At 29.0% G+C, this 25,212-nt stretch overlaps 1 protein-coding gene across 1 annotated transcript; it reads right to left on the bottom strand.

The window, feature by feature from the left end:
- Positions 1-2,340: 2,340 nt before the first annotated feature.
- LOC127732263 (uncharacterized) lies at positions 2,341-6,013 on the bottom strand. The gene is made up of 4 exons (XM_052241343.1): positions 5,928-6,013; positions 3,986-4,070; positions 3,269-3,563; positions 2,341-2,351 (listed from the first exon to the last, which is right to left on the bottom strand). Exons 1-4 carry the CDS (start codon positions 5,990-5,992, stop codon positions 2,341-2,343), a joined length of 456 nt encoding a protein of 151 aa, XP_052097303.1. The 5' UTR covers positions 5,993-6,013.
- Between the last annotated feature and the right edge of the window lie 19,199 nt (positions 6,014-25,212).

Genomic DNA, 25,212 nt, shown 5'->3' with positions numbered 1-25,212 from the left:
AGTACAATTATCTAGAAAAAGTGACCGACTTCAGATCACCTGTAATGCATTTATCTATAAAAAGTAGTCGAACTGATTGTAAAATCATTATTGAAGAAAGTAGATGATTTCATGTTACATGTAATACAATTATTAAGAATAAGTGACTGATTAAATTTTACATCTAATACAACTACCTAAAAAAATTGTCGAATTTATTATAAAATATAGTTAAATAATCAATAAAGAAAGGGGTCGATTTAAGGAGACATCTAAAATTATCAAAAAAAAAGTAACAGATTTAAGGTTACATCTAATACAATTATCTTTTACATGTGGTCGAATTTATTGAACAATGTAATAAATTGAAATATTAAGAAGTGAATGACAAAAATACTGAACTCAGAGGAAAATTTTCATAGAACAATAACACAATGACGGGATGTATGAGTACAAAGTCACGTCAAATGGATATCAATAAAAAGAGACTAAACACTAAAAGAAATATTCAAAAAGACAAATAAAAGAATACTATAACACGTTATTAAGATGATAAACAACGTCAGTACCCAGAATCTATACCTCAAGCACTTCCAATAAACTTTTTTTTTAGAAAAATGACAAGACGTTCTTTGACCTACCCCTGGCTCGTCAACTTTCTGCTCAGACACGAATTGATTGTAAAATGATTAATGAAGAAAGTGTATGATTTCAGGTTACATGTAATACAATTATTAAAAATAAGTGACTGATTAAGGTGGATCCCTACAGATAAAGCAATTTTTTTTTCACCAATGAATTTTTTTTAAAATTTGCATACATATACTATGCAATGGCCTCTATCAAAATTTGAGTTAAAAATATCATGTCACCAGATTCGTTTCCATGGTAACGGCCACCAAAGTAGGCACATCACATATGTGAATGAATACATACCTGAAGTAAAAATCCTGGATTTTTTTCAGGCCTTTGAAAGTATTTTGAAAGGTTTGTTCTTCATTTAGTACATAAATAATGTTGAAAATGTAACTAAAACACAAATAATAGCAGTTTTATACATATTTATTAAATCCCGCCCCCATTTCGTCTACAATAGTGCAAATGAAAAACAAAGATTTTGTTAAAATTTTCTATTTTTCTTAAAGGAGTAGGCCCAGTAAGACCCCTTTTTGGCCCCAAAATTTAGCAGTTTTACAAAATTGTTAAAATGTAAATTTTTAGCTATTTATTGGAAAGAAGACTACTTCTGTTACATAAATATGGGCTGTTTTTGACAATACAATGCACATGTATCGGATACTAGCATCATTAAGTCATGCTAAATTACTGAAATCTTCGAAATTTTTGCATTTTGGTTAATTTTTAGACGGTTTCCGTCTGAAATGGAAGTGGCCGCATTTGTGTTCATTCTTAATATCTAAATGTAAGTTGTATTTGATGATAATACATAACATATATTAAGGTTGAGAATGAACATGGATGCGGCCACTTTCATTTTTGACAAAAACCATCTGAAAAGTGACATATTATGGCATATTTGATAGATTTTTCATATTTAAGCTTGAATTTGAGCGTCTTTAATGACTAAATCAGTTCAAATCTTTCACATACACTAATTGAATCGACTGAAGTAGACACTTAAGTGTTTAAAAAGAGTTCAAAATCTTTCATCAGATGAACCTGAATTGTGAGGCCAAAATCGGCCCTTACCGGACCTACTCCTTTCCAAAAAATTGGTCCAATGAATTTTTTTTTAAATTTGACATGATATGATCCAAACAATGAGCTTTGAAAAAAAAATAAAAAAAATATAGGTCACCAGACTATTTTTTCATCTAAAAACATTTTTGTTACCCATGCCGACACAGTAATCAACAGCAATTCTTTGTATTTTTTCAAAATTTGTGTAAACAAAGTGTTACACATGTTTCAATATCTTTTGTTGAACCTACACATATCAATAAAGTTTCACATATGAATCAAAAAGAAGACATTTTTTGTTTTTATGTACAACGGTTACCATGGCAACCGGGCAAGAAGAAGTAAAATTCTAATTTTATGTATACAAAGTGTGGTAAATATTGTCATATCTTTTGTAAAAACCTAAACACAATAACATAGATTAACATGAGAATCAAATTAAAGCTGTTGTTTTGTTTCTAGGAACAATAGTTACCATGGCAACCAGGTAAGACGTAGGAAAATTCACAGATTATATAGAATTTTTTTTCTTTCAAATATTGATTTATAAGTACGAGTCAAGCATGTAAACAGATAAAAAACTTTAATGATTTTTTTCCCCTGTCATAAATTAACAATTTTTGTTTAATGAAGCATACATATTACTTGCCATGGTAACATTTATACAAAAACTGACCATAAAACATGAATATATATACAAAATTCAGTTTCCTCCTTTGGGCCACCCGCCTCTTTACTGTGAATAATAATGTAAATTTTCACACCTCACTGATAATTATCAAAGTTATGCCAACATATAGTTTTCAAATAGAGTAATATTAAATGATAGAAAAAAAAAACCTATATATCATCAAAACTCTAATTTGTAGCAACATAACAAGTTATAACATATATAATATTGTTTACTTCTCTGGTACTGTCAAAAACTGAATGATAGGTCCAGCATATTTAGCGCTCACATGATTCTCTGTCAAAATAGCTTTTACTCCATTCTCATCTCTAGCATTTGCAATCTTTAAATGACACAAATGGACTCCACTTCTTGCCAATTTTGAACATATCAATGTATTTATAATTTTCATATCAATTAAAGGTTTAAATGATATCTTTGCATGGTTATAGTTCAGATTGTAAACATCTTCATTGATACAGTTTTCCTGAAGCTTAACCTCAAAAAATTTTTTCAACGAAAGAACATCTTCTTTTGCATTATGTGCACTGTAAGTCGACTGTAAAATTTCATTAACAAGAGTCTGTTGCTTGTAATTTTGAAAAGTTGAAAACAAATGGAATTCCTTCAATCTATTCTCTAACACCAACATATCAAAATTAGCAATATTATGTCAAACTAATATAGGTCTGTCATTAAGTTTTAAAAAATCAATGAAATCTAGCAATGACTGCTCAGCAGAACATGTTTCAACTATTGTTCATTTTACATACATTTTGTTTGAAGAATGTGAAAATGTTATACCAGTTATCGTACTTGCTTCTTGAGTAATTTCCGTTCTTGGAATAAAATAACGTTGAAATGTATTTGAACCACAGGCTGCAGCAATTTGAGTTATGTCACTATTCCTTGACAAACCATTAGTTTCCAAATCAAAAAATACAAAGTTGTCAGACTCATTTATGGTTAATGGTGAGGGTATTTCCTGGATATCTGGCATAGGTTCATTAACTTCTGCATTGTTTTCATAAGTTGTGCCTTCTTTTACCTTTGACCTAAACTCAGATTTCTTCTTTTGTTTTTTCAATTGAATACGCCTTCTTTTAAATTCTTTGGTATTTTGCCTTTCTCTTTCTCTTTTCAATTTCTTGTCCATTCTTTTACCAATTCTCAGTGTATGTTGTCCTGGAGACAATAAAGAAGCCTCATTTACCTGAAATATTTTAAGATTTGTTAGCATGGATATATAGCATCAAGAAATTTGAAATGTTTTATCTAAAAATCATGCAATTAATTTTTGTAGACATAATATTCTTATATGATAAGCATATCAACACACACTTGAATGTGATTGGTCCTTAAGAGTATCTTTTCTAGGTTTACACTTTGATAAAACATGTTGCCAAAATGTCTTACATGGCCTATGGAAACATAACATTGAAGTGTATGCATGCAAGACACATTCAAAAATGGTAAAATTAGTTTATTCCATGTTGTTTATTTCATATGAACAGTTTCACTACCATTCAAGAACCTGTTTCAGATTGCATTTAAAAGGGGATGACCATTTTTTTCTGCGTAAATATTTTTTATTACCATTTTGTTTCCAATTACTTGTTTAATTTATTCATTTACCTTTGACAGCCATGTATAGCCTTCATTCTTCTGTAATACTGAGGCAGATAACCTATTGCTTAATGATGATGATCCACCATAAAACCTATAAATAAAACATATATGATAAAAGCATGGTTTTAAATCAAGGTTATTATGTATAATTGAGTTAAAAAACATAAATCTTTTTTACATAAATAAGGCCATTAGTTTTCTCAGTTGAATTGTTTTACATTGTCATTTTGGAACCTTTTATTGCTGACTATGCGGTATTGGCTTTGCTCATTGTTGAAGGCCATATGGTGACCTATGGCTGTTAATTTCTGTGTTATTTGGTCTCTTGTGTAGAATTGTCTCATTGGCAATCATACCACATCTTCTTTTTTTTTAGATTAAGACAAGTACAATAGAAATCTAAATATACTTTTACTGTAAAGCTAGTGTGTTAAAACATAAACTGTTATCACAGAGATATGTCTCGCCTTTTATAATTTTGATAATGCAAATGTTGAAATTAAAATAGCAATACTTTAACATGTAAGTTGTGCAAATATTCAAAGTCGATGAACCATGACTGAAGGTACATGGCTAAACAATCTCCATGGAATGAGATGTGCCAATGCTAATACAACTGCATACCAAATACCATTGACTTATTATAAGTCGTTCCCTTTAAACAAACCTAAACACAAACATTAACTTGTAAACTATGTAAAAGTTTAAAAGTCAATGAACCATGATCAGGGGTGGGGCTATATAATCTCCATGGAAACGATACTTGCAAATGCCAATAAATTTGCATACCAAATATCATTGACTTAACATTAGCAGTTCATCTTAAACTGATCTAATCACAAACTAATACATGTAAACTAAGCAAAAGTTTCAAAGTAAATAGACCATGACTGAGGGGGCGGGGCCAAATATTCTCCATGGAAATGAGATGTGCTAATGCTTATACAACTGAACACCAATTAACATTGGTCTACCACTAATGGTTCCCCTTGAACTGACATAATCACAAACTAATACATGTTAACTTAGCAAAATTTTCAAAGTCTATAGACCATGACTAAGGTGGCGGAGCCAAATAATCTCCATGGAAATGAGATATGCCAATGCTTATACAACTGCATACCAAATATTATTAACCTACCACTAGTGGTTCCCCATAAATTGACCTAATCACAAACTAATACATGTAAACTGTGAAAAGTTTCAAGGTCAATAGACCTTGACAGAGGGGGCGGGGCCAAATAATCTCCAAGGTAATGAGATGTGCCAATGCTAATACAACTGCATACCAAATATCATTGACCTACCACTAGTGGTTCACCATGAACTAGACCTCATCACAAACTAATACATTGTTGACGCCGTCGCCGCCGTCACCGACGCCGGAAACAGCATACCTATGTCTCGCTTTTTGACTCCGTCAAGGCGAGACAAAAATGATCCTTTTCATCAATATGTAAGTGCAACCCCTATAGAATTGAATGCATCTTATTAACACGGTCGTGTTGGTGGTGGTGGTGGTAGGGAAGGGGGGGGGGGGGGGGTCGTGTTCAAATTTTACATGCCACAATAGAGTGCTTACATTTCAATTGTTCTCATTGTTATCAAATCTTGGCCAAAATCTCAAATAAAACATAGTCATAAAAATTTAAACTAAGGGGCAATAACTCTTATAATGGGTCAACAGACGATTTCTTCACTGATGTAAGAGATTTTCTGTAATAAGAAGTTGATCAAATAGTTTAAATATACTCATAGCTGTTTTTAAGATAACTGTTCTAAGTAAACTTTAGATTCAGAGGAGAAGATTTATATAATTAAAATCTTAAAAAGTTAACAGAAAATAATTGAGAAAAGTTCACTTCACCGTTTTGTTTAGGTGAGAAATAATCGAAAAAAAATATTATAATAAATCAGTCTGGTTATAAGTTTTTTATCAAATATTTACCGTGACTTTGGGGCTTTGCTTGCCACAATCTGGTTGAAATTTTCGTTTCCCTGTGTTGATCCCATATTCTGCAATGTTCCAGCTCTAGTACTATAGTAGTATTATTTATAGATTTTTCTTTTGGCATCACAACACGATTGATATCACTCGCTTGAAGCTAAGCTTTTATAAATGTAAAATCTACATAGCAAATATGAAATGTCATTGCTAAATAAAAGTGGTAAAAAATTATGTGAATATTTTTTTGTTTTGTATGTTATTTGCATTTATATATACATTTTTTACATAAATTGGATTTAATCAAGTATTTACATGTATAGTCATTACTTAACAAACATAAGATCCTTTTTTATGAGATGTAGTCTTTTGCTCATTAATGAAGGTGTATACATTTACAGTAACCTATTATTGCTGACACAATGTCTGCAATTTTCCTAAGGAAGACTGAGTTGTCTCTTTGCATGGCAATCTTACCACACCTTCTTATTTTCATATGCATACCAATTTTAAGGTGTGTTATTATGTCTTACATGTACCTAAAATTTTCTGGGTCATTCTTATATGTACACCATTCAGCATCTGTACATAAAGTGTGGTCTCCAAAAATGTGTTGGACTAATCTGCTGAAGGCACTCTTTATGTTTTCTAAGGAATTGTTATTTTCTTTGATGGCATACATAAAGCATCGTACAAGGTATGGTATGACTTCTGGGTGTTTCAATTCCTTAATCGTTTGAGACAAATCATACAGTTTCTTAGAAAAACCTTTCTTGATATGGTTCTGGTCATCTTTCTTTTGCAGTTCTTTAAAATCAACCTTTAATCTTGATGTTGTGGTCGAATCATTATCAGCATGGAGAACATGAATAGGACATCCATTATCCTTCAGATTGTGGGTCATCTCTAAAGCCATATCAGGTTCCATGCCTTTACTTGTACCCTGCCAATTCTTGCTGCAGTCATGTGAAGGGACTGTTTCTTTTCTACCCATATGGTATTCACAGACTTTGTAATTCCGGCTTCTATGAGAGAAGTCTATGACTTTACCCGTCATTGAACCGATCATGCTGGCATGTCCTAAAATTTACGATAAAAAGCTTATTTTGAGATACATGTATGCAATATTACAAATATTCTAATATGATTTGCATATCAACAATTACTTGAATGTATCTATCCATTAAATTTTCTTCTGATAAATTAACTCATATAAAACTGAATAAAATTCAGATTCCTTATAATATAAAAATTACAAAAAAAAAAGCGCAAAGTGAATCATCCCATGAACATAGGCGAATGCTTCTAAAGTTATCACAAAGTAATTATTATGTTAAGAATTTACAAGCTCCAATGTGACCTTTAGATTTTATTTACCTAATGATAATTGTGGACAAATTAGATTGACCCAGTAGTTTTAGAGGAAAAGAATATGTTATTGTTTTAGTGGGCAACCTATGACAAATTCTAGAATTCTTTGTGATGACGGCTGTTATAGTCATATGTATGATATTGTTGCATTACAGTTTTGAAGGTTAATATTTCATTACTGAACTGTCAAGATGAAGAACAGGAAAAAAGCCCTGTTTATTGATAATATTTTTTTTATTTTGTCTCTGTATAGTTTGCAATTTTGTTGCATGTACATGTACATTTACTCCATATCCTGCTATTTTTTTTATACATATATTTATATTGCAATTTATATTCATAATTGCTTTATTCTTGTGTGTGTGTGATGTATTACATGTATAGGGAACATCTTTTTTTATTAATAAAGTTATAGCCTAAACTGTTTAAATTTACCTGTATTACTATCATAATTCCAACCAGTACCCCGCTTTTGCCATCCTGCATCAAAACTGGCTTCAACCTAAATGACAAAAAATAGAATTAATGAAAGAACATGCTGTTTTCAATTATTTGTAGCTATAAACATAGTAAATATAAAATGAAATGGAAAATTAGGCTGTCAACATTGTTATTTGTAATAATAAATATAGAATAACCATACATTTTTTTGAAATATGAATGTTAGTTGTAAATGGCTCAGAACCAGGCCTTGCGGTCATAAAACTTTAAAGTCAGTTTTTTGTACTCATACTCCAAAATTAACCAATCAAAATCTTGGATTTCATTTTTCGAGTATGATTGTTGTGCTCCGAGCACTGAGCAAAGTTTTATGACTTCAACCCCAGGTATAAAGCAAGGCTATGCATCCTATTTAGAGCCAAGTTCAAATAAAGTGGAAGGGAAGGTGAAAAAAGGTGGGGGGGATTTTTTCTCAATTCAGATTTCAGAAATTAAAAAAAAAGGGGGGGGGTAAAAATTTTGGTGGGTCAATTCACAACAGCATAGTGTAATTTGCACAAAAGGCAAAAAAGGGGGTGCTAAAAAAAATTTAGGAGGGGGTGGGGAGTCAATTCCCAACAGCATAGTGTATTGCACAAAAGTAAACAATTGAATATAAATTCTGATCCTGTAACCAATTCTTAGTACCTTGACCACAGTTACACTGTGTCACAAACTTGTTATGTGTCAAATATTTAATGACATCCCAATGCAGACCTGTATCAAGTGTGAATATTGTATCCAATTTTGCCCCAACTGTTCAAGTTTGGATCTCTGCTATCATATCAAGCTGCGCTCAGCGAAGCAATTTATCTAAATTGAAATATTGACCCTGAACCAAAAATTATTACCAAGATCTGAATCATGTATAAACCTAATTAATTTTCTCTGACAGCAAGGGCAAAATTAAATATACGGTCCTCATTATACTCTATATATATACTTTGTAAAATTATCAAAACATTGCTTAAAAAATATCTGCCTAAATATTAAATTACCTTTCCATTACTCATTAACTGTTCCTTCTTTTGATTTGATTGACATGATTCTCTTGCAACTTCAAATATTTTTTTCCCAATTTCATTTTCCTTTTTCTTGATGGTGGAGGAATTCACAGGAGGTACATTCAATGCACCAAGAAAATTGTTGACATGTGTGGCCCCAATTCCTGCATGTATCATTCCTGAAAAAAAGTATTTTTATTCTAAAACCATTGATTTTGTGCTTGATGTGAAACAACAGTCTGCATTGGTAAGTTAGATAATGCTAAGATTACAATAAAATATTCCAAGTTCTTTCTTCTTTGGAATATAATATTTTTTTTATATATAATTTATCTATATGATTGTAAATCCATATCTTCATTTATACTTATAGATCAAAGACTCATATAAATTTCCTATAATGACTAAAGAAATTATATACCAACATATACTAAAAGTCATTTTTCTTTATTCATCCACCTTGTGCAGTTAAAAGTTTTGAAATGTGTGATATGATAAAGTTCACCAAAATGGTCACTATAAGTATACATAGTACATAAATATGTTATATCCATAAACTGCATGTGTAAGGAGACTACCTTTTTAAACCGGTTAGGCATAACCCAACAAATGGGAATTATTTCCTCTAATTTGAACTAGAAGGGGGAGGGGGGTAAAAATTTGAAAAAAATGCATAAAAATGACTGAGGCCAGATTCATAAAATATTTGGGCAGCACTTCCCCTGAAAATTACACTTTTTCATCCCAAACCCCATAAACTCCAGACCAGAACAGAAGGGAATTCAAGATAGAAAAGGAGAGGTGTGGGGCAGGTTCATTTATACAAGACATGAAACCATACACCTTCTCCACCCAGTAAAATTAGTATACAGAATCTAGAGAGAATCTTGTAAATTCTTACCGTAAATTCTTACTTAATGCAACTTTTGAATTCACTACAAATGCACCAGTCTCACTTCTTTTTCCCGTCTCCACACTGTTACAAGCACTGCAGCTACTACAGGGTATGAACAAAATGCTACCAAGGCCGTACTTCCGTTCGCCGACAGTGTCAATTAACTGCAAGGGACATTTACACATTTTGCAGAAGAGATTCTGTGCGAGGTGGAGCAATTCGACTAGCCGACGACCTTCTTTCCATGTTTCGTCAAAAGAAGGGTCACTGTGAACGGACACCGATTGTCCAACGTCCAACTCACAAAAACTTACATCTTGCGAATTATAAGTGAGAATATAAGTGTGGTCTTCCCGACTGAGGCTATTTAAATTATTCATTCTCAAAGAGCGCTTTAATTTATCCTTTATGATAAACTTTCCTTCCCTACGTATGCGACCCATGACGAAAAAAGCGGATATATTGACTAACTAGTATTGTTTATCCGTTACCAGACGATAACAAAGCTGTTACCGTGACATCGTAATATACGCGATATATACAATGACGTAAATCGTAAACCAGTCTTATATCAGTAAAACGTTGTTCTCTCCCTTAGTGTCGGAAGTTACCTTAAACGTTACATCGAATACAATTATCTTTTACATGTCGAATTTATTGAAAAATTAATAATTAAGAAGTGAACGATCAAAGGTTACATTTTATAAACAATTGCCTTTAAAAATGTTAAAATTTAATGTAAAATTATCAGTTCAAAAAGTGGCAGAGTTAAGGTTACTTCTAATAAAATTATCTAGAAAAAGTTACCGATTTAAGGTTACATATAATACAATTATCTTATACAGGTGGTCGAATTTATTAAAAAATATTATAAGATTAACAATTAAGAAGTGAACGATTTAAGGTTACATTTTATATACAATTATCTATAAAAAAAAAGTTCAAATATAATGTTATATTTTTAATTCAAAAAGTGGCAGAGTGAAGGTCACATCTAATAAAATTATCTAGAAAAAGTGACTGATTTAAGGTCACATGTAATTCAATTATCTAGGAAAAAAACGACCGATTAAAGGTCTCCTGTAATACAATTATCTCCCAAGAGTGACTGATTAAAGGTTACATCTTATACAATTATCTATGAAAAGTAGCCAAATTGATTGCAAAATGAGGAATGAAAAAAGAGGCCGATTTCACGATATATTTAATACAATTATTAAGAATAAGTGACTGATTAAACGTTACATCTAATACAATTATCTATAAAAAGTTGTCGAATTTGTTATCAAATATAGTCAAATATCAATAAAGAAAGTGATCGATCTAAGATCTCATAAAATTATCTAGAAAAGTGAACTATTTAAGGTTACAGTTAATACAATTACCTTTTACATATAGTCGAATTTATTGGAAAAAAAAATAAAATTAACAATTAAGAAGGGAACGCTTTAAGGTTACATTTTATAAACAATTACCTATAAAAAATGTTCAAATTTAATGTAAAATTATCAATCAAAAAGTGGCAGAGTTAAAGTTACCTCTAATAAAATTATTTAGAAAAAGTGAACGATTTATGGTTACATCTAATACTATTATCTCGAAAAAGTTACCGACTTCAGGTCAACTGTAATGCATTTATCTATAAAAAGTAGTCGAATTGATTGTAAAATGATTATTGAAGAAAGTAGATGATTTCAGGTTACATGTAATACAATTATTAAGAATAAGTGACTGATTAAATTTTACATCTAATACAACTACCTATAAAAAATTGTCGAATTTATTATAAAATATAGTTAAATAATCAATAAAGAAAGGGTTCGATTTAAGGAGACATCTAAGGAAATCATCAAAAAAAAAGTAACAGATTTAAGGTTACATCTAATACAATTATCTTTTACATGTGGTCGAATTTATTGAAAAATATAATAAATTGAACTATTAAGAAGTGAACGATTTAAGGTTACATTTTATATACAATAACCTATAAAAATGTTCAAGTTAAATGTAAAATTATCAATTCAAAAAGTTGCAGAGTTAAGCTTACCTCTAATAACTTTATCTAGAAAAAGTGACCGATTTAAGGTTACATATAATACAATTATCTTTTGCAGGTGGGCCCCTTATGGAGGTATTATATATATATATACATGTTTAATATAAAAAAGAAGATGTGGTGTAATTGGCAATGATACAACTCTCCACAAGAGACCAAATGAAACAGATATTAACTACTATAGGTCACCGTACGGCCTTCAACAATGAGCAAATCCCCTTAACACATAGTCGTAGACTATTTACATGTCCAACTCAAAACCTTGCCTAGTTTAGGTTTCCCCCTTCTTTCAAAAATCTGGAATCTGCATCTGGAGTACTCCTTTAGGTCAATTTATAGACAGTCGAGTTACAGTGTCTGGGCCCCGAATTATGAGAAACAATATGAATGGGTAACTTTTTAAGGAGAGTAGACTTGATTTTATTGGTGTTGGGTATGTGACCATGATAATCTATATAATACATATGTTTTGTTTTTATATAAATTAGATTTGTTATTTCAGATTGCAGAAGATGACGAAGACGATGAGATGTTTACGTGTGGTGTTTGTGCGACTAGAGGCAATGGAATAGAATGGCATATTATGGGTGGGATGTGACAGGGATGCCTGTCCACTTAACTGGTATCACTATGACTGTCTTTCACGAGATGATCAGCTGACGAAAGACATAAGTTTACTATTTTCTGAAGTCAAGTAGATGTGTCCCGTTTTATGTGGAAGAAGACTGATCTTTCTTTATTTTACCATTCGATTACATTGGCTCTTGATATATATAATCAACACCAATTGTAGACTGAACAGTTCTTTGCTTTTTACTATATACATTTGTATCATAAAAAACTAAATGATATATTCACGTGACGTTTTTTTCTTGTGCATTACCAGTAATATTTTGAAATGTTTCCATACATTTAGAAAATTTTAACCGGCCCCTGAATGCTAACAGGTCATCTCCTAGGTTATTTAGTCAACATGTATAAAATAGAAAGAAAATGTATTATACATATGGAAATGTAATGAATGTAAGAAATAAGAGGCTACCGTACGGCCATCAACAATGAGAAAACCTATATCGTATAGTCCGCCTTAAAAGCCCCATGAAGAAATCTAATTGTGTTGATCGAAGCAGCTAAACTGGTGCTCTGGAATGGTAAGCTATCCCCGCTCTATGTATGGCACCCGTGTTGTTACCTAAAATTGTACAAAATCAGTTAAAGTGATATCCAAATTTTGAAAATAAGGTGACCAAGACAAAGCTAAGTAAACGAAGACAGCAACAACAAACAACATTTGAAAACAGAAGGAAAACACACAGAAAACTAAAAGTAAACGAGCAACCCGGTCTCCCCCAAAAAATTCGAGCATGGACCAGGTGCACCAGTAAGGTAAGAAAGTATGTCCTCCTGTAATGAATGTTCTCAGATATATTGATCCCCTACATTAGAGAAAAGAAAAAAACACATTTTCAGACATTTAGCAAAACAAACAAAAAAGATCATGTTTGCAAGTGTCAAAATATGACGATCTATACTGCCCTGTGTCTGATCTCCTTTCAATTTCCAGCTGCTAGTAATTCTCTCTTCACAAGTCTCCAATAAAACACGGATAATGTATCAATTCAATATAAATGATTAGATATTAAAGTAAATCATAATTTCAATAATCAATCAGAAAAATCAGGGTTCAAAAACGTAACTAATGAAACATAATTTTCACGAGTGCGCGATGTGGGTTCGTGTTCTAGTGGTTAAGACCCATTGCTACAATGCTGAAGGGCTCGGGTTCGAATCTGACTCGGGACGTTGGAAACTTTCACCCTCCTTCACTCTTCTCTGGTACCCAGACAGGAGTTTAAACTAGAGTGGGTACTTTGGGGGCCTAGGTTGGTCAAAGTTGCCCCCTACTTTTACCTGGAGATTAATCTGCTTATATCTCTTCACTTTGTCTGTTCCCGCCGAGTGTCCCGGTGGTTCTCTCCGAGTACTTCGGCTTCCTCCACCATAATAGACTTCCTGGTGTCCTAGCACTCCCTTTGTGTAAATAATGTTGTAAATACGTTAATGACACATCTCCATTAATCCCGAAAGGGAGTGTACACGGATTCCACTGTACCCTCGCAGCTCTCGAGGGGTGCTCCGATTAACGGAGGAATCTACCAGTACAAACATACAAGTTCTTAACAATAATTTTTTAAAGCGACATTTGGCTCATTTCGAGAATGAAAAGAATTCTTATCAAACCTGTGGAATCAAATATTTGTTTTTTTCAACTAATCAGAAACTATGAAAAGTGAGTATATTTAACTTGTGCTATATTATCAATTTAAACGCATGCGCAGTAATCGTGAATCTATTTTTCGTGAAATTTAGCATTTCCATTTAAAAAAAACTGCTTAGCCAGGGGTATTGCTGTAGTATATTTTAGTTGTTTTTATGTCGAAAAAGGTCAAAGTTATTAAATGACAAAGTGGCGAAAATGGGTTCCCCTCGCCAAATAAAAACACTGTTATTCTCTCATGTTTGCACGTGTTTTACTACTTAATACTTGTGATCTCGGAACAATTTAAAAATTGGGTTAACTTTATTAAATAGTAAGATTTATTAAACCAAAAAAACATATTAGTTTTCAAGCAGTGGCATACGTTGGGCTTACAAAAAGGCTGTTTAATTTGGCGAATATGAGCGCCCGACTTTACAATTATCTATAAACAATTGTCGATTTTATTATAAAATATAGTTAAATCATCAATAAAGAAAGTGGTCGATTTAAGGAGATATCTCCTAAAATTATCGAAAAATGTGACCGATTTAAGGTTACATCTAATACAATTATCTTTTACATGTGGTCGAATGTATTGAAAAATAGAATAAATTTAACTATAAAAAAGTAAACGATTTAAGGTTACATTTTATATACAATAACCTATAAAAATGTTAAAGTTTAATGTAAATTATCAATTTAAAAAGTAGCCGAGTTAAGGTTACCTCTTATACAATTATCTATAGAAAGAAGTCGAAATGATTGTAAAATGATTAATGAAGAAAGTGTCCGATTTCAGGATACATGTAATACAACTATTAAGAATAACTAAATGATTAAATGTTACATATAAAGCTATTACCTATGAAAAGTTGTCGAATTTATTGTAAAATAAAGTCAAATAATCAATAAAGAATGTTGTCGATTTAAGGTGACATCTCATAAAATTATCAAGAAAACGTGACCAATTTTAATGAAAAAATATAACAAATTTAACAATTAAGAAGTGAACGATTTAAGATTATATTTTATATACAATTACCTATAAAAATATTCAAATCTAATGTAAAATTATCAATTCAAAAAGTGACAGAGTTAAGGTTACCTCTAATAAATTTATCTCGAAAAAGTGACCGATTTAAGGTCATATCTAATACAATTATCTAGAAAAAAGTGACCGATTTAAGGTCACATCCAAATTGTATAATATAGTAAAATTATCGATAAAGAAAGTTGCCAAATTGGAGGTGACATGTAATAAAATTATCTACAAATTCGACCGATTTAAGTTACATCTAATACAATAACTAGAAAATGTGACCGATTTAAGTTTTCAGCCTATACAATTATCTATAAAAAAAATGTTCAAATTTGATGTAAAATAATCAAATCAAAAAGTGGCAGAGTTAATTGCCGATTTAAGGTGACATGCAATCAAATTATCTACAAATGTGACTGATTTAAGTAACATCTAATACAATTATCTAGAAAATGTGACCGATTTAAGTTTACAGCTTATACAGTTATCTTTTACATGTGTTCGAATTTATTGAAAAATATGATAAATTTAACAATTTACAAGTGATCGATTTAAGGTTACATTTTATATACAATTACCTATCAAAAATGTTCAAATTTAATGTAATATTAATAATTCAAAAAGTGGCAGAGTGAAAGTCACATCTAATAAAATTATCTATAAAAAGTTACCGATTTAAGGTCACATCTAATACAATTATCTAAAAAAAAGTGACCGATTTAGGGTCACATCTAAATTGTATAATATAGTTAAATTATCAATAAAGAAAATTGCCGATATAAGGTGACATGTAATAAAAATATCTACAAATGTGACTGATTTAAGTTACATCTAATACAATTATCTAGAAAATGTGACCGGTTTAAGTTTACAGCTGATACAATTATCTATTAAAAGTTGTCGAACTTTTTATAAAATATAGTCAAATTACAATAAAGAAAGTGGTCGATTTAGGGTGACATCAAATAAATTATATTTTACATGTGGTCGAATTTATTGAAAAAAATAATAAAATTTACAAGTAAGAAGTGAACGAATAAAGGTTACATTTTATATACAATTACCTATAAAAAATGTTCAAATTTAAAGTAAAATTATCAATTCAAAAAGTTTCAGAATTAAGGTTACATCTAATAAAATTATCTAGAAAAAGTGACCAATTTAATGTCACACCTAATACAATTATCCATAAGAAGTATTCGAAAAAAGTAAAATCAGAAAAATACTGAACTCAGAGGAAAATTGAAAAATGAAAGTCCCTGATCATATGGCAAAATCAAAAGCTCAAACACATCAAACGAATGGATGACAAATGTAATATTCCTGACTTGGTACAGGCTATTTCCTATGTAGAAAATGGTGGATTAAAACTGGTTTTTAAGCTAGCTAAATGTCTCACTTGTATGACAGTTGCCTATAATTCCATTATATTGACAACGATGCGTGAATAAAACAGACATAATAAGTAAAAATTTCAAAAATAGGTGTAAAATAGTCAACATTGTGTTATAATCTTAATCACTATAAAAACAAACAAATATGTAACAAAGAAGCACAAAAAGGCATATAGACAAAGCATATTAGCAAAAATGAAAGACGAGAATACAAAAATGTTTTACAATAGCACAATAACGGGATGTATAAGTACAGAGCCACGTCATATGTATCAAAGAAACACAAAAAGGCATATAGACAAAGCACATTAGCAAAAATGAATGACAAGAATACGGGAATTTTCATAGAACAATAACACAATGACGGGATGTATGAGTACAAAGTCACGTCAAATGGATATCAATAAAAACAGACTAAACACTAAAAGTAATATTCATAAAGACAAATAAAAGAATACTATAACACTTTATTAAGATGATAAACAACGTCAGTACCCAGAATCTATACCTCAAGACCATCGTGTATTATTTATGAAGTTGATACGGAATATTTTTCAACAAGGTCTTGGTACCTTCCGATGAACTTTTTTTTAGAAAATTGACAAGACGTTCCTTGACATACCCTTGGTTCATCAACTTTCTGCTCAGACATGAATTGATTGTAAAATGATAAATGAAAAAAATTGATGATTTCAGGTTACATGTAATACAATTATTAAGAATAAGTGTCTAATTAAAGGTAAAATCGAATACAATTATCTACAAAAAATTATCGAATTTATAATAAAGATATAGTCAAATAATCAATAAAGAAACTGGTCGATTTAAGGTGTCATCTCATAAAATTATTAAGAAAAAGTGACCGATGTAAGGTTACATCTAATACAATTATCTTTTACATGTGGTCGAATTTATTGAAAAATATAATAAAATTAATAATTAAGAAGTGATCGATTTAAGGTTACATTTTATATACAATTACCTATAAAAAATGTTCAAATATAATACAATATTATTAATTCAAAAACTGGCAGAGTGAAGGTGACATTTAATAAAATTATCTAGAAAAAGTGACCGATTTAAGGTTACATATAATACAATTATCTTTTACATGTGGTCGAATTTATTGAAAAATATTATAAAATTAACAATTAAGAAGTGAACGATTTAAGGTTACATTTTTTTATACAATTACCTATAAAAATTGTTCAAATTTAATGTTAAAATTTATCTATTCAAAAGTGGCACAGTGAAGGTTACATCCAATAAAATTATTTAGAAAAAGTGACCGATTTAAGGTCACATGTAATACAATTATCTAGAAAAAAATGACTAATTAAAGGTTACATCTTTTACAATTATCTATGAAAAGTAGCCGAATTGATTGCAAAATGAGTAATGAAGAAAGTAGCCGATTTAACGATATATTTTATACAATTATTAAGATTAAGTGACTGATTAAACGTTACATCTAATACAAATAATCTATAAAAAGTTGTCGAATTTGTTATAAAATATAGTCAAATATCAATAAAGAAAGTGATCGATTTAAGGTGATATCTCATAAAATTATCTAGAAAAGTGATCGATTTAAGGTTACATCTAATACCATTATCTCTTACATTTTGTCGAATTTATTGAAAAAAAAAAATTCTGATTGAATGATCCATCTAATACAATTTTATATAAAAAATTGTCGAATTTATTATAAAATATAGTAAAATAATCAATAAAGAAAGTGGTCGATTTAAGGAGACATCTAAAATTATTTAAAAAATGTGACCGATTTAATGTTACATCTAATACAATTATCTTTTACATGTGGTCGAATTTATTGAAAAATATAATAAATTTAACTATAAAAAGGGAACGATTTAAGGTTACATTTCATATACAATAACCTACAAAATGTATAAAAATGTTCAAGCTTAATGTTAAATTATCAATTTAAAAAGTGGCAGAGTGAAGGTCACATCTAATAAAATTATCTAGAAAAAGTGACCGATTTAAGATTACATATAATACAATTATCTTTTACATGTGGTCGAATTTATTGAAAAATATTATGAAATTAACAATTAAGAAGTGAACGATTTAAGGTTACATTTTATACAATTATCTTTTACATGTGGTCGAATTTATTGAAAAATATAAAATTAACAATTAAGAAGTGAACGATTTAAGGTTATATTTTATATATAATTACCTATAAAAAATGTTCAAATTTAATGTAAAAATTTATCAATTCAAAAGTGGCACAGTCAAGGTTACATCCAATAAAATTATTTAGAAAAAGTGACCAATTTAAGGTCACATGTTATACAATTATCTAGAAAAAAATGACTTATTAAAGGTTACATCTCTTACAATTATCTATGAAAAGTAGCCGAATTGATTGCAAAATGAATAATGAAGAAAGGAGCCGATTTAACGATATATTTTATACAATTATTAAGATTAAGTGACTGATTAAACGTTACATCTAATACAAATTATCTATAAAAAGTTGTCGAATTTGTTATAAAATATAGTCAAATATCAATAAAGAAAGTGATCGATTTAAGGTGATATCTCATAAAATTATCTAGAAAAGTGATCGATTTAAGGTTACATCTAATACCATTATCTCTTACATTTTGTCGAATTTATTGAAAAAAAAAATTAAATTAAAAATTAAGAAGTGAACGATTTAATGTTACATTTTATATACAATTACCTATAAAAAATGTTCAAATTTAATGTAAAATTATCATTCAAAAAGTGGCAGTGTTAAAGTTATCTCTAATAAAGGTATCTAGAAAAAGTGAACGATTTATGGTTACATCTAATACAATTATCTAGAAAAAAATGACCGATTTAACGTCACCTGTAATGCATTTATCTATAAAAAGAAGTCGAATTGATTGTAAAATGATTATTGAGGAAAGTAGATGATTTCAGGTTACATGTAATACATTTATTAAGAATAAGTGACTGATTAAATGTTCAGTCTAATACAATTATCTATAAAAAATTGTCGAATTTATTATAAACTATAGTTAAATAATCAATAAAGAAAGGGGTCGATTTAAGGTGACATCTCCTAAAATTTAAAAAAAAAAGTGACCGATTTAAGGTTACATTTAATACAATTATCTTTTACATGTGGTCGAATTTATTGAAAAATATAAAAAATTTAACTACATGTATTAAAAAATGAACGATTTAAGGTTACATTTTATATACAATTACATATAAAAACAGTTAAAATTAAATGTAATATTATTAATTCAAAAAGTGGCAGAGTGAAGGTCACATCTAATAAAATTATCTAGAAAAAGTGACCGATTTAAGGTCACCTGTAATGCATCTATAAAAAGTAGTCGAATTGATTGTAAAATGATTATTGAAGAAAGTAGATGATTTCAGGTTACATGTAATACAACTATTAAGAATAAGTGATTGATTAAATGTTACATCTAATACAACAATCTATAAAAAATTGTCGAATTTATTATAAATTATAGTTAAATAATCAATAAAGAAAGGGGTCGATTTAAGGTGACATCTCCTAAAATTTTCAAAAAAAAGTGACCGATTTAAGGTTACATTTAATACAATTATCTTTTACATGTGGTCGAATTTATTGAAAAATATAATAAATTTAACTACATGTATTACAAAATGAACGATTTAAGGTTACATTTTATATACAATTACCTATAAAAACAGTTCAAATTAAATATAATATTATTAATTCAAAAAGTGGCAGAGTGAAGGTCACATCTAATAAAATTATCTAGAAAAAGTGACCGATTTAAGGTTACATATAATACAATTATCTTTTACATGTGGTCGAATTTATTGAAAAATATTATAAAATTAACAATTAGGAAGTGAACGATTTAAGGTTACATTTTTTTATACAATTACCTATAAAAAATGGTCACATCTAATACAATTATCTAGAAAACAAGTGACCGATTTAAGGTCACCTGTAATGCATTTATTTATTAAAAGTAGTCGATTTGATTGTAAAATGATTATTGAAGAAAGTAGATGATTTCAGTTTACATGTAATACAACTATTAAGAATATGTGACTGATTAAACGTTACATCGAATACAATTATCTACAAAAAATTGTCGAATTTATTATAAAATATAGTTAAATAATAAATAAAAAAAGTGGTCGATTTAAGGAGACATCTAAAATTATTAAAAAAATGTGACCGATTTAAGGTTACATTTAATACAATTATCTTTTACATGTGGTCGAATTTATTGAAAAATATAATAAATTTAACTATAAAAAGGGAACGATTTAAGGTTACATTTCATTTACAATAACCTATAAAAATGTTCAAGCTTAATGTTAAATTATCAATTCAAAAAGTGGCAGAGTGAGGGTCACATCTAATAAAATTATCTTGAAAAAGTGACCGATTTAAGGTTACATATAATACAATTATCTTTTACATGTGGTCGAATTTATTGAAAAATATTATAAAATTAACAATTAAGAAGTGAACGATTTAAGGTTACATTTTTTTTATACAATTACCTATAAAAAATGTTCAAATTTAATGTAAATATTTATCAATTCAAAAGTGGCACAGTGAAGGTTATATCCAATAAAATTATTTAGAAAAAGTGACCGATTTAAAGTCACATGTTATACAATTATCTAGAAAAAAATGATTTATTAAAGGTTACATCTTTTACAATTATCTATGAAAAGTAGCCGAATTGATTGCAAAATGAGTAATGAAGAAAGGAGCCGATTTAACGATATATTTTATACAATTATTAAGATTAAGTGACTGATTAAAGGTTACATCTAATACAAATTATCTATAAAAAGTTGTCGAATTTGTTATAAAATATAGTCAAATATCAATAAAGAAAGTGATCGATCTAAGGTGACATCTCATAAGATTATCTAGACAAGTGAACGATTCAAGGTTACATCTAATGCAATTATCTTTCACATATTGCCGAATTAATTGAAAAAAAATAATAAATTTAACAATTAATAATTGAACGATTTAAGGTTACATTTTATATGAAATTACCAATAAATAATGTTCAAATTTAATGTAAAATTATTATTCAAAAAGTGGTAGAATTAAAGTTATCTCTTATAAAATTATCAAGAAAAAGTGAACGATTTATGGTCACATCTAATACAATTATCTAGAAAAAAGTGACCGATTTAAGGTCACCTGTAATGCATTTATCTATTAAAAGTCGTCGATTTGATTGTAAAATGATTATTGAAGAAAGCAGATGATTTCAGTTTACATGTAATATAACTATTAAGAATATGTGACTGATTAAACGTTACATCTAATACAATTATCTACAAAAAGTTGTCGAATTTATTATAAAATATAGTCAAATAATCAATAAAAAAAGTGGTCGATTTGAGGTGACATTTCCTAAAATTTTTAAGAAAAAGTGACCGATATATTGTTTCATCTAAAACAATTATCTTTTACAAGTGGTCAGAATTTTTTGAAAAATATCATAAAATTAATAATTAAGAAGTGAACGATTTAAGGTTACATTTTTTTGAATATTACCTATAAAAAGTTTTCAAATTAAATGTGATATTATTAATTTGAAAAATGGCAGAGTAAAAGTCACATCTAATAAAATTATCTAGAAAAAGTGACCGATTTAAGGTCACCTGTAATGCATCTATAAAAAGTAGTCGAATTGATTGTAAAATGATTATTGAAGAAAGTAGATGATTTCAGGTTACATGTAATACAACTATTAAGAATAAGTGATTGATTAAATGTTACATCTAATACAACAATCTATAAAAAATTGTCGAATTTATTATAAAATATAGTTAAATAATCAATAAAGAAAGGGGTCGATTCAAGGTGACATCTAAAATTTTCAAAAAAAGTGACCGATTTAAGGTTACATTTAATACAATTATCTTTTACATGTGGTCGAATTTATTGAAAAATATAATAAATTTCAATACATGTATTAAATAATGAACGATTTAAGGTTACATTTTATATACAATTACCTATAAAAACAGTTCAAATTAAATGTAATATTATTAATTCAAAAAGTGGCAGAGTGAAGGTCACATCTAATAAAATTATCTAGAAAAAGTGACCGATTTAAGGTTACATATAATACAATTATCTTTTACATGTGGTCGAATTTATTGAAAAATATTATAAAATTAACAATTAAGAAGTGAACGATATAAGGTTACAATTTTTTATACAATTACCTATAAAAAATGGTCACATCTAATACAATTATCTAGAAAAAAAGTGACCGATTTAAGGTCACCTGTAATGCATTTTTTTATTAAAAGTAGTCGATTTGATTGTAAAATGATTATTGAAGAAAGTAGATGATTTCAGTTTACATGTAATACAACTATTAAGAATATATGACTGATTAAACGTTACATTGAATACAATTATCTACAAAAAGTTGTCGAATTTATTATAAAATAGTCAAATAATCAATAAAGAAAGTGGTCGATTTAAGGTGACATCTAAAATTATTAAGAAAAAGTGACCGATATATTGCTACATCTAATACAATTATCTTTTACAAGTGGTCGGAATTTTTTGAAAAATATCATAAAATTAATAATTAAGAAGTGAACGATTTAAGGTTACATTTTCTAAACAATTACCTATAAAGAGTGTTCAAATTAAATGTAATATTATTAATTCAAAAAGTGGCAGAGTGAAGTCACATCTAATAAAATTATCTATAAAAAGTGACCGATTTAAGGTCACCTGTAATGCATTTATCTATAAAAAGTAGTCGATTTGATTGTAAAATGATTATTGAAGAAAGTAGATGATTTCAGGTTACATGTAATACAACTATTAAGAATAAGTGACTGATTAAATGTTACATCTAATATAACTATCTATAAAAAAATGTCGTATTTATTATAAAATATAGTTAAATAATCAATAAAGCGGTCGATTTAAGGTGACATCTAAAATTATCAAAAAAAAGTGACCGATTTAAGGTTACATTAAATACAATTATCTTTTACATGTGGTCGAATTTATTGAAAAATATAATAAATTTAACTATTAAAAAATGAACGATTTAAGGATACATTTTATATACAATTACCTATAAAAAGAGTTCAAATTATATGTAATATTATTAATTCAAAAAGTGGCAGAGTGAAGATCACATCTAATAAAATTATCTAGAAAAAAGGACCGATTTAAGGTTACATGTAATACATTTATCGAGAAAAAAACGACCGATTAAAGGTGTCATGTAATACAATTATCTTTCAAAAGTGACTGATTAAAGGTTACACCTTATACAAGTATCTATGAAAATTAGCCAAATTGATTGCAAAATGATTAATGAAGAAAGGTGCCGATTTCACGATATAATACAATTATTAAGAATAAGTGACTGATTAAACGTTACATCTAATACAATTATCTATAAAAAGTTGTCGAATTTGTTATAAAATATAGTCAAATAATTAATAAAGTGATCGATCTAAGGTGACATCTCATAAAATTATCTAGAAAAGTGATCGATTTAAGGTTGCATCTAATACAATTATCTCGTCGACAAATTGACGAAGGCTTCAGTTGCTGAGGAAGGCCTATCATACTTTTGTGTGATGCAGAGGGAAAATGGAGTTCATTTTTCAGCAACTGATGACCTGAAAAGGAATTTCATAAACAATAAACCCATATTGGAAGACAATATGATTGAGACAAGAAGGCAGTCTGTAAAACCTTCCCCATCGAAGGGACCATTCTAGATGTCATTTTTGCCTGGAATAGGAGCTACATTAAAGAAGAACTACAAAACCTTAAAGTTCAAGGTGAAAACCTAATGGCACTGAACAACGAAAGTTTGGAAAATATTGAAAAAAGAATTTGGGTAAGAAAAAATCGACAAAACCAAGAAAAAAGGCTCTCTGAAAAACCTCGGAAAACAGTTCAAAAAAGAAAAGGGAAAAGGAAGGGTTAGGGGGGGAGTCTAAGCAAAATTAACAGTACAAATGTCTGATTAGATTTATCTTTGTAACTTCTTCCGATGTATGCCAATTGATTTTTTGTATATATATAATCTATATGCCATTTGCTCAATATGTAAACTGTATGTTTTATCCCATTGTGTCAGATGGAGTTTTTACTGTTCTCTTCATATCAATATTGTGTGGTTTTTATCTATTTATTATGGTATAACCCCCAACCCCCTTCTTTTTGAAATCTTTGGTAAACGGTCAAGATCCCCACCCCGAAACCATATACATGTATATTCTTGTATGTTACAATGAAACAAATCAAATGAAATGAAAGGCAAGTCCCCTAGGGTCATCCCCACCTTCTTCTTGTTTTCATTATTAATTAGACCTTCGAAATATTTTAGCATATGATAATGATTTATTTTCATTATTAATTAGATCTTGGAAATATTTTAGCATATGATAATCATTGGAGTGACAGATTTATTTGAAAATTTTCTGTTTTCTGATAAGATCTGTAGGACTGTATATATTAAGTATATAAAGTATATACAAATCAAATGAAATGAAAGGCAAGTCCCCTAGGGTCATCCCCACCTTCTTCTTGTTTTCATTATTAATTAGACCTTGGAAATATTTTAGCATATGATAATGATTTATTTTCATTATTAATTAGATCTTGGAAATATTTTAGCATATGATAATCATTGGAGTGACAGATTTATTTGAAAATTTTCTGTTTTCTGATAAGATCTGTAGGACTGTATATATAAAGTTTGAAACTTACTAGTAGGACTGTATAAATG

This window comes from Mytilus californianus, unplaced genomic scaffold (assembly GCF_021869535.1).
Source record: "Mytilus californianus isolate M0D057914Y unplaced genomic scaffold, xbMytCali1.0.p SCAF_23, whole genome shotgun sequence".
NCBI classification, from domain to species: Eukaryota; Metazoa; Mollusca; class Bivalvia; order Mytilida; family Mytilidae; genus Mytilus; species Mytilus californianus.
The sequence above is the reverse complement of the archived record's forward strand: the minus strand, read 5'-3'. Positions and strand labels throughout refer to the sequence as shown.

Coding starts and splice junctions, on each gene's coding strand:
- LOC127732263 (XM_052241343.1), bottom strand. CDS start 5,992: ATGGGATCAACACAGGGAAACGAAAATTTCAACCAGATTGTGGCAAGC. Junction 4,071..5,927: donor AGCAAAGCCCCAAAGTCACG/GTAAATATTTGA, acceptor TTTTATTTATAG/GTTTTATGGTGGATCATCAT. Junction 3,564..3,985: donor GCTATACATGGCTGTCAAAG/GTAAATGAATAA, acceptor AAAATATTTCAG/GTAAATGAGGCTTCTTTATT.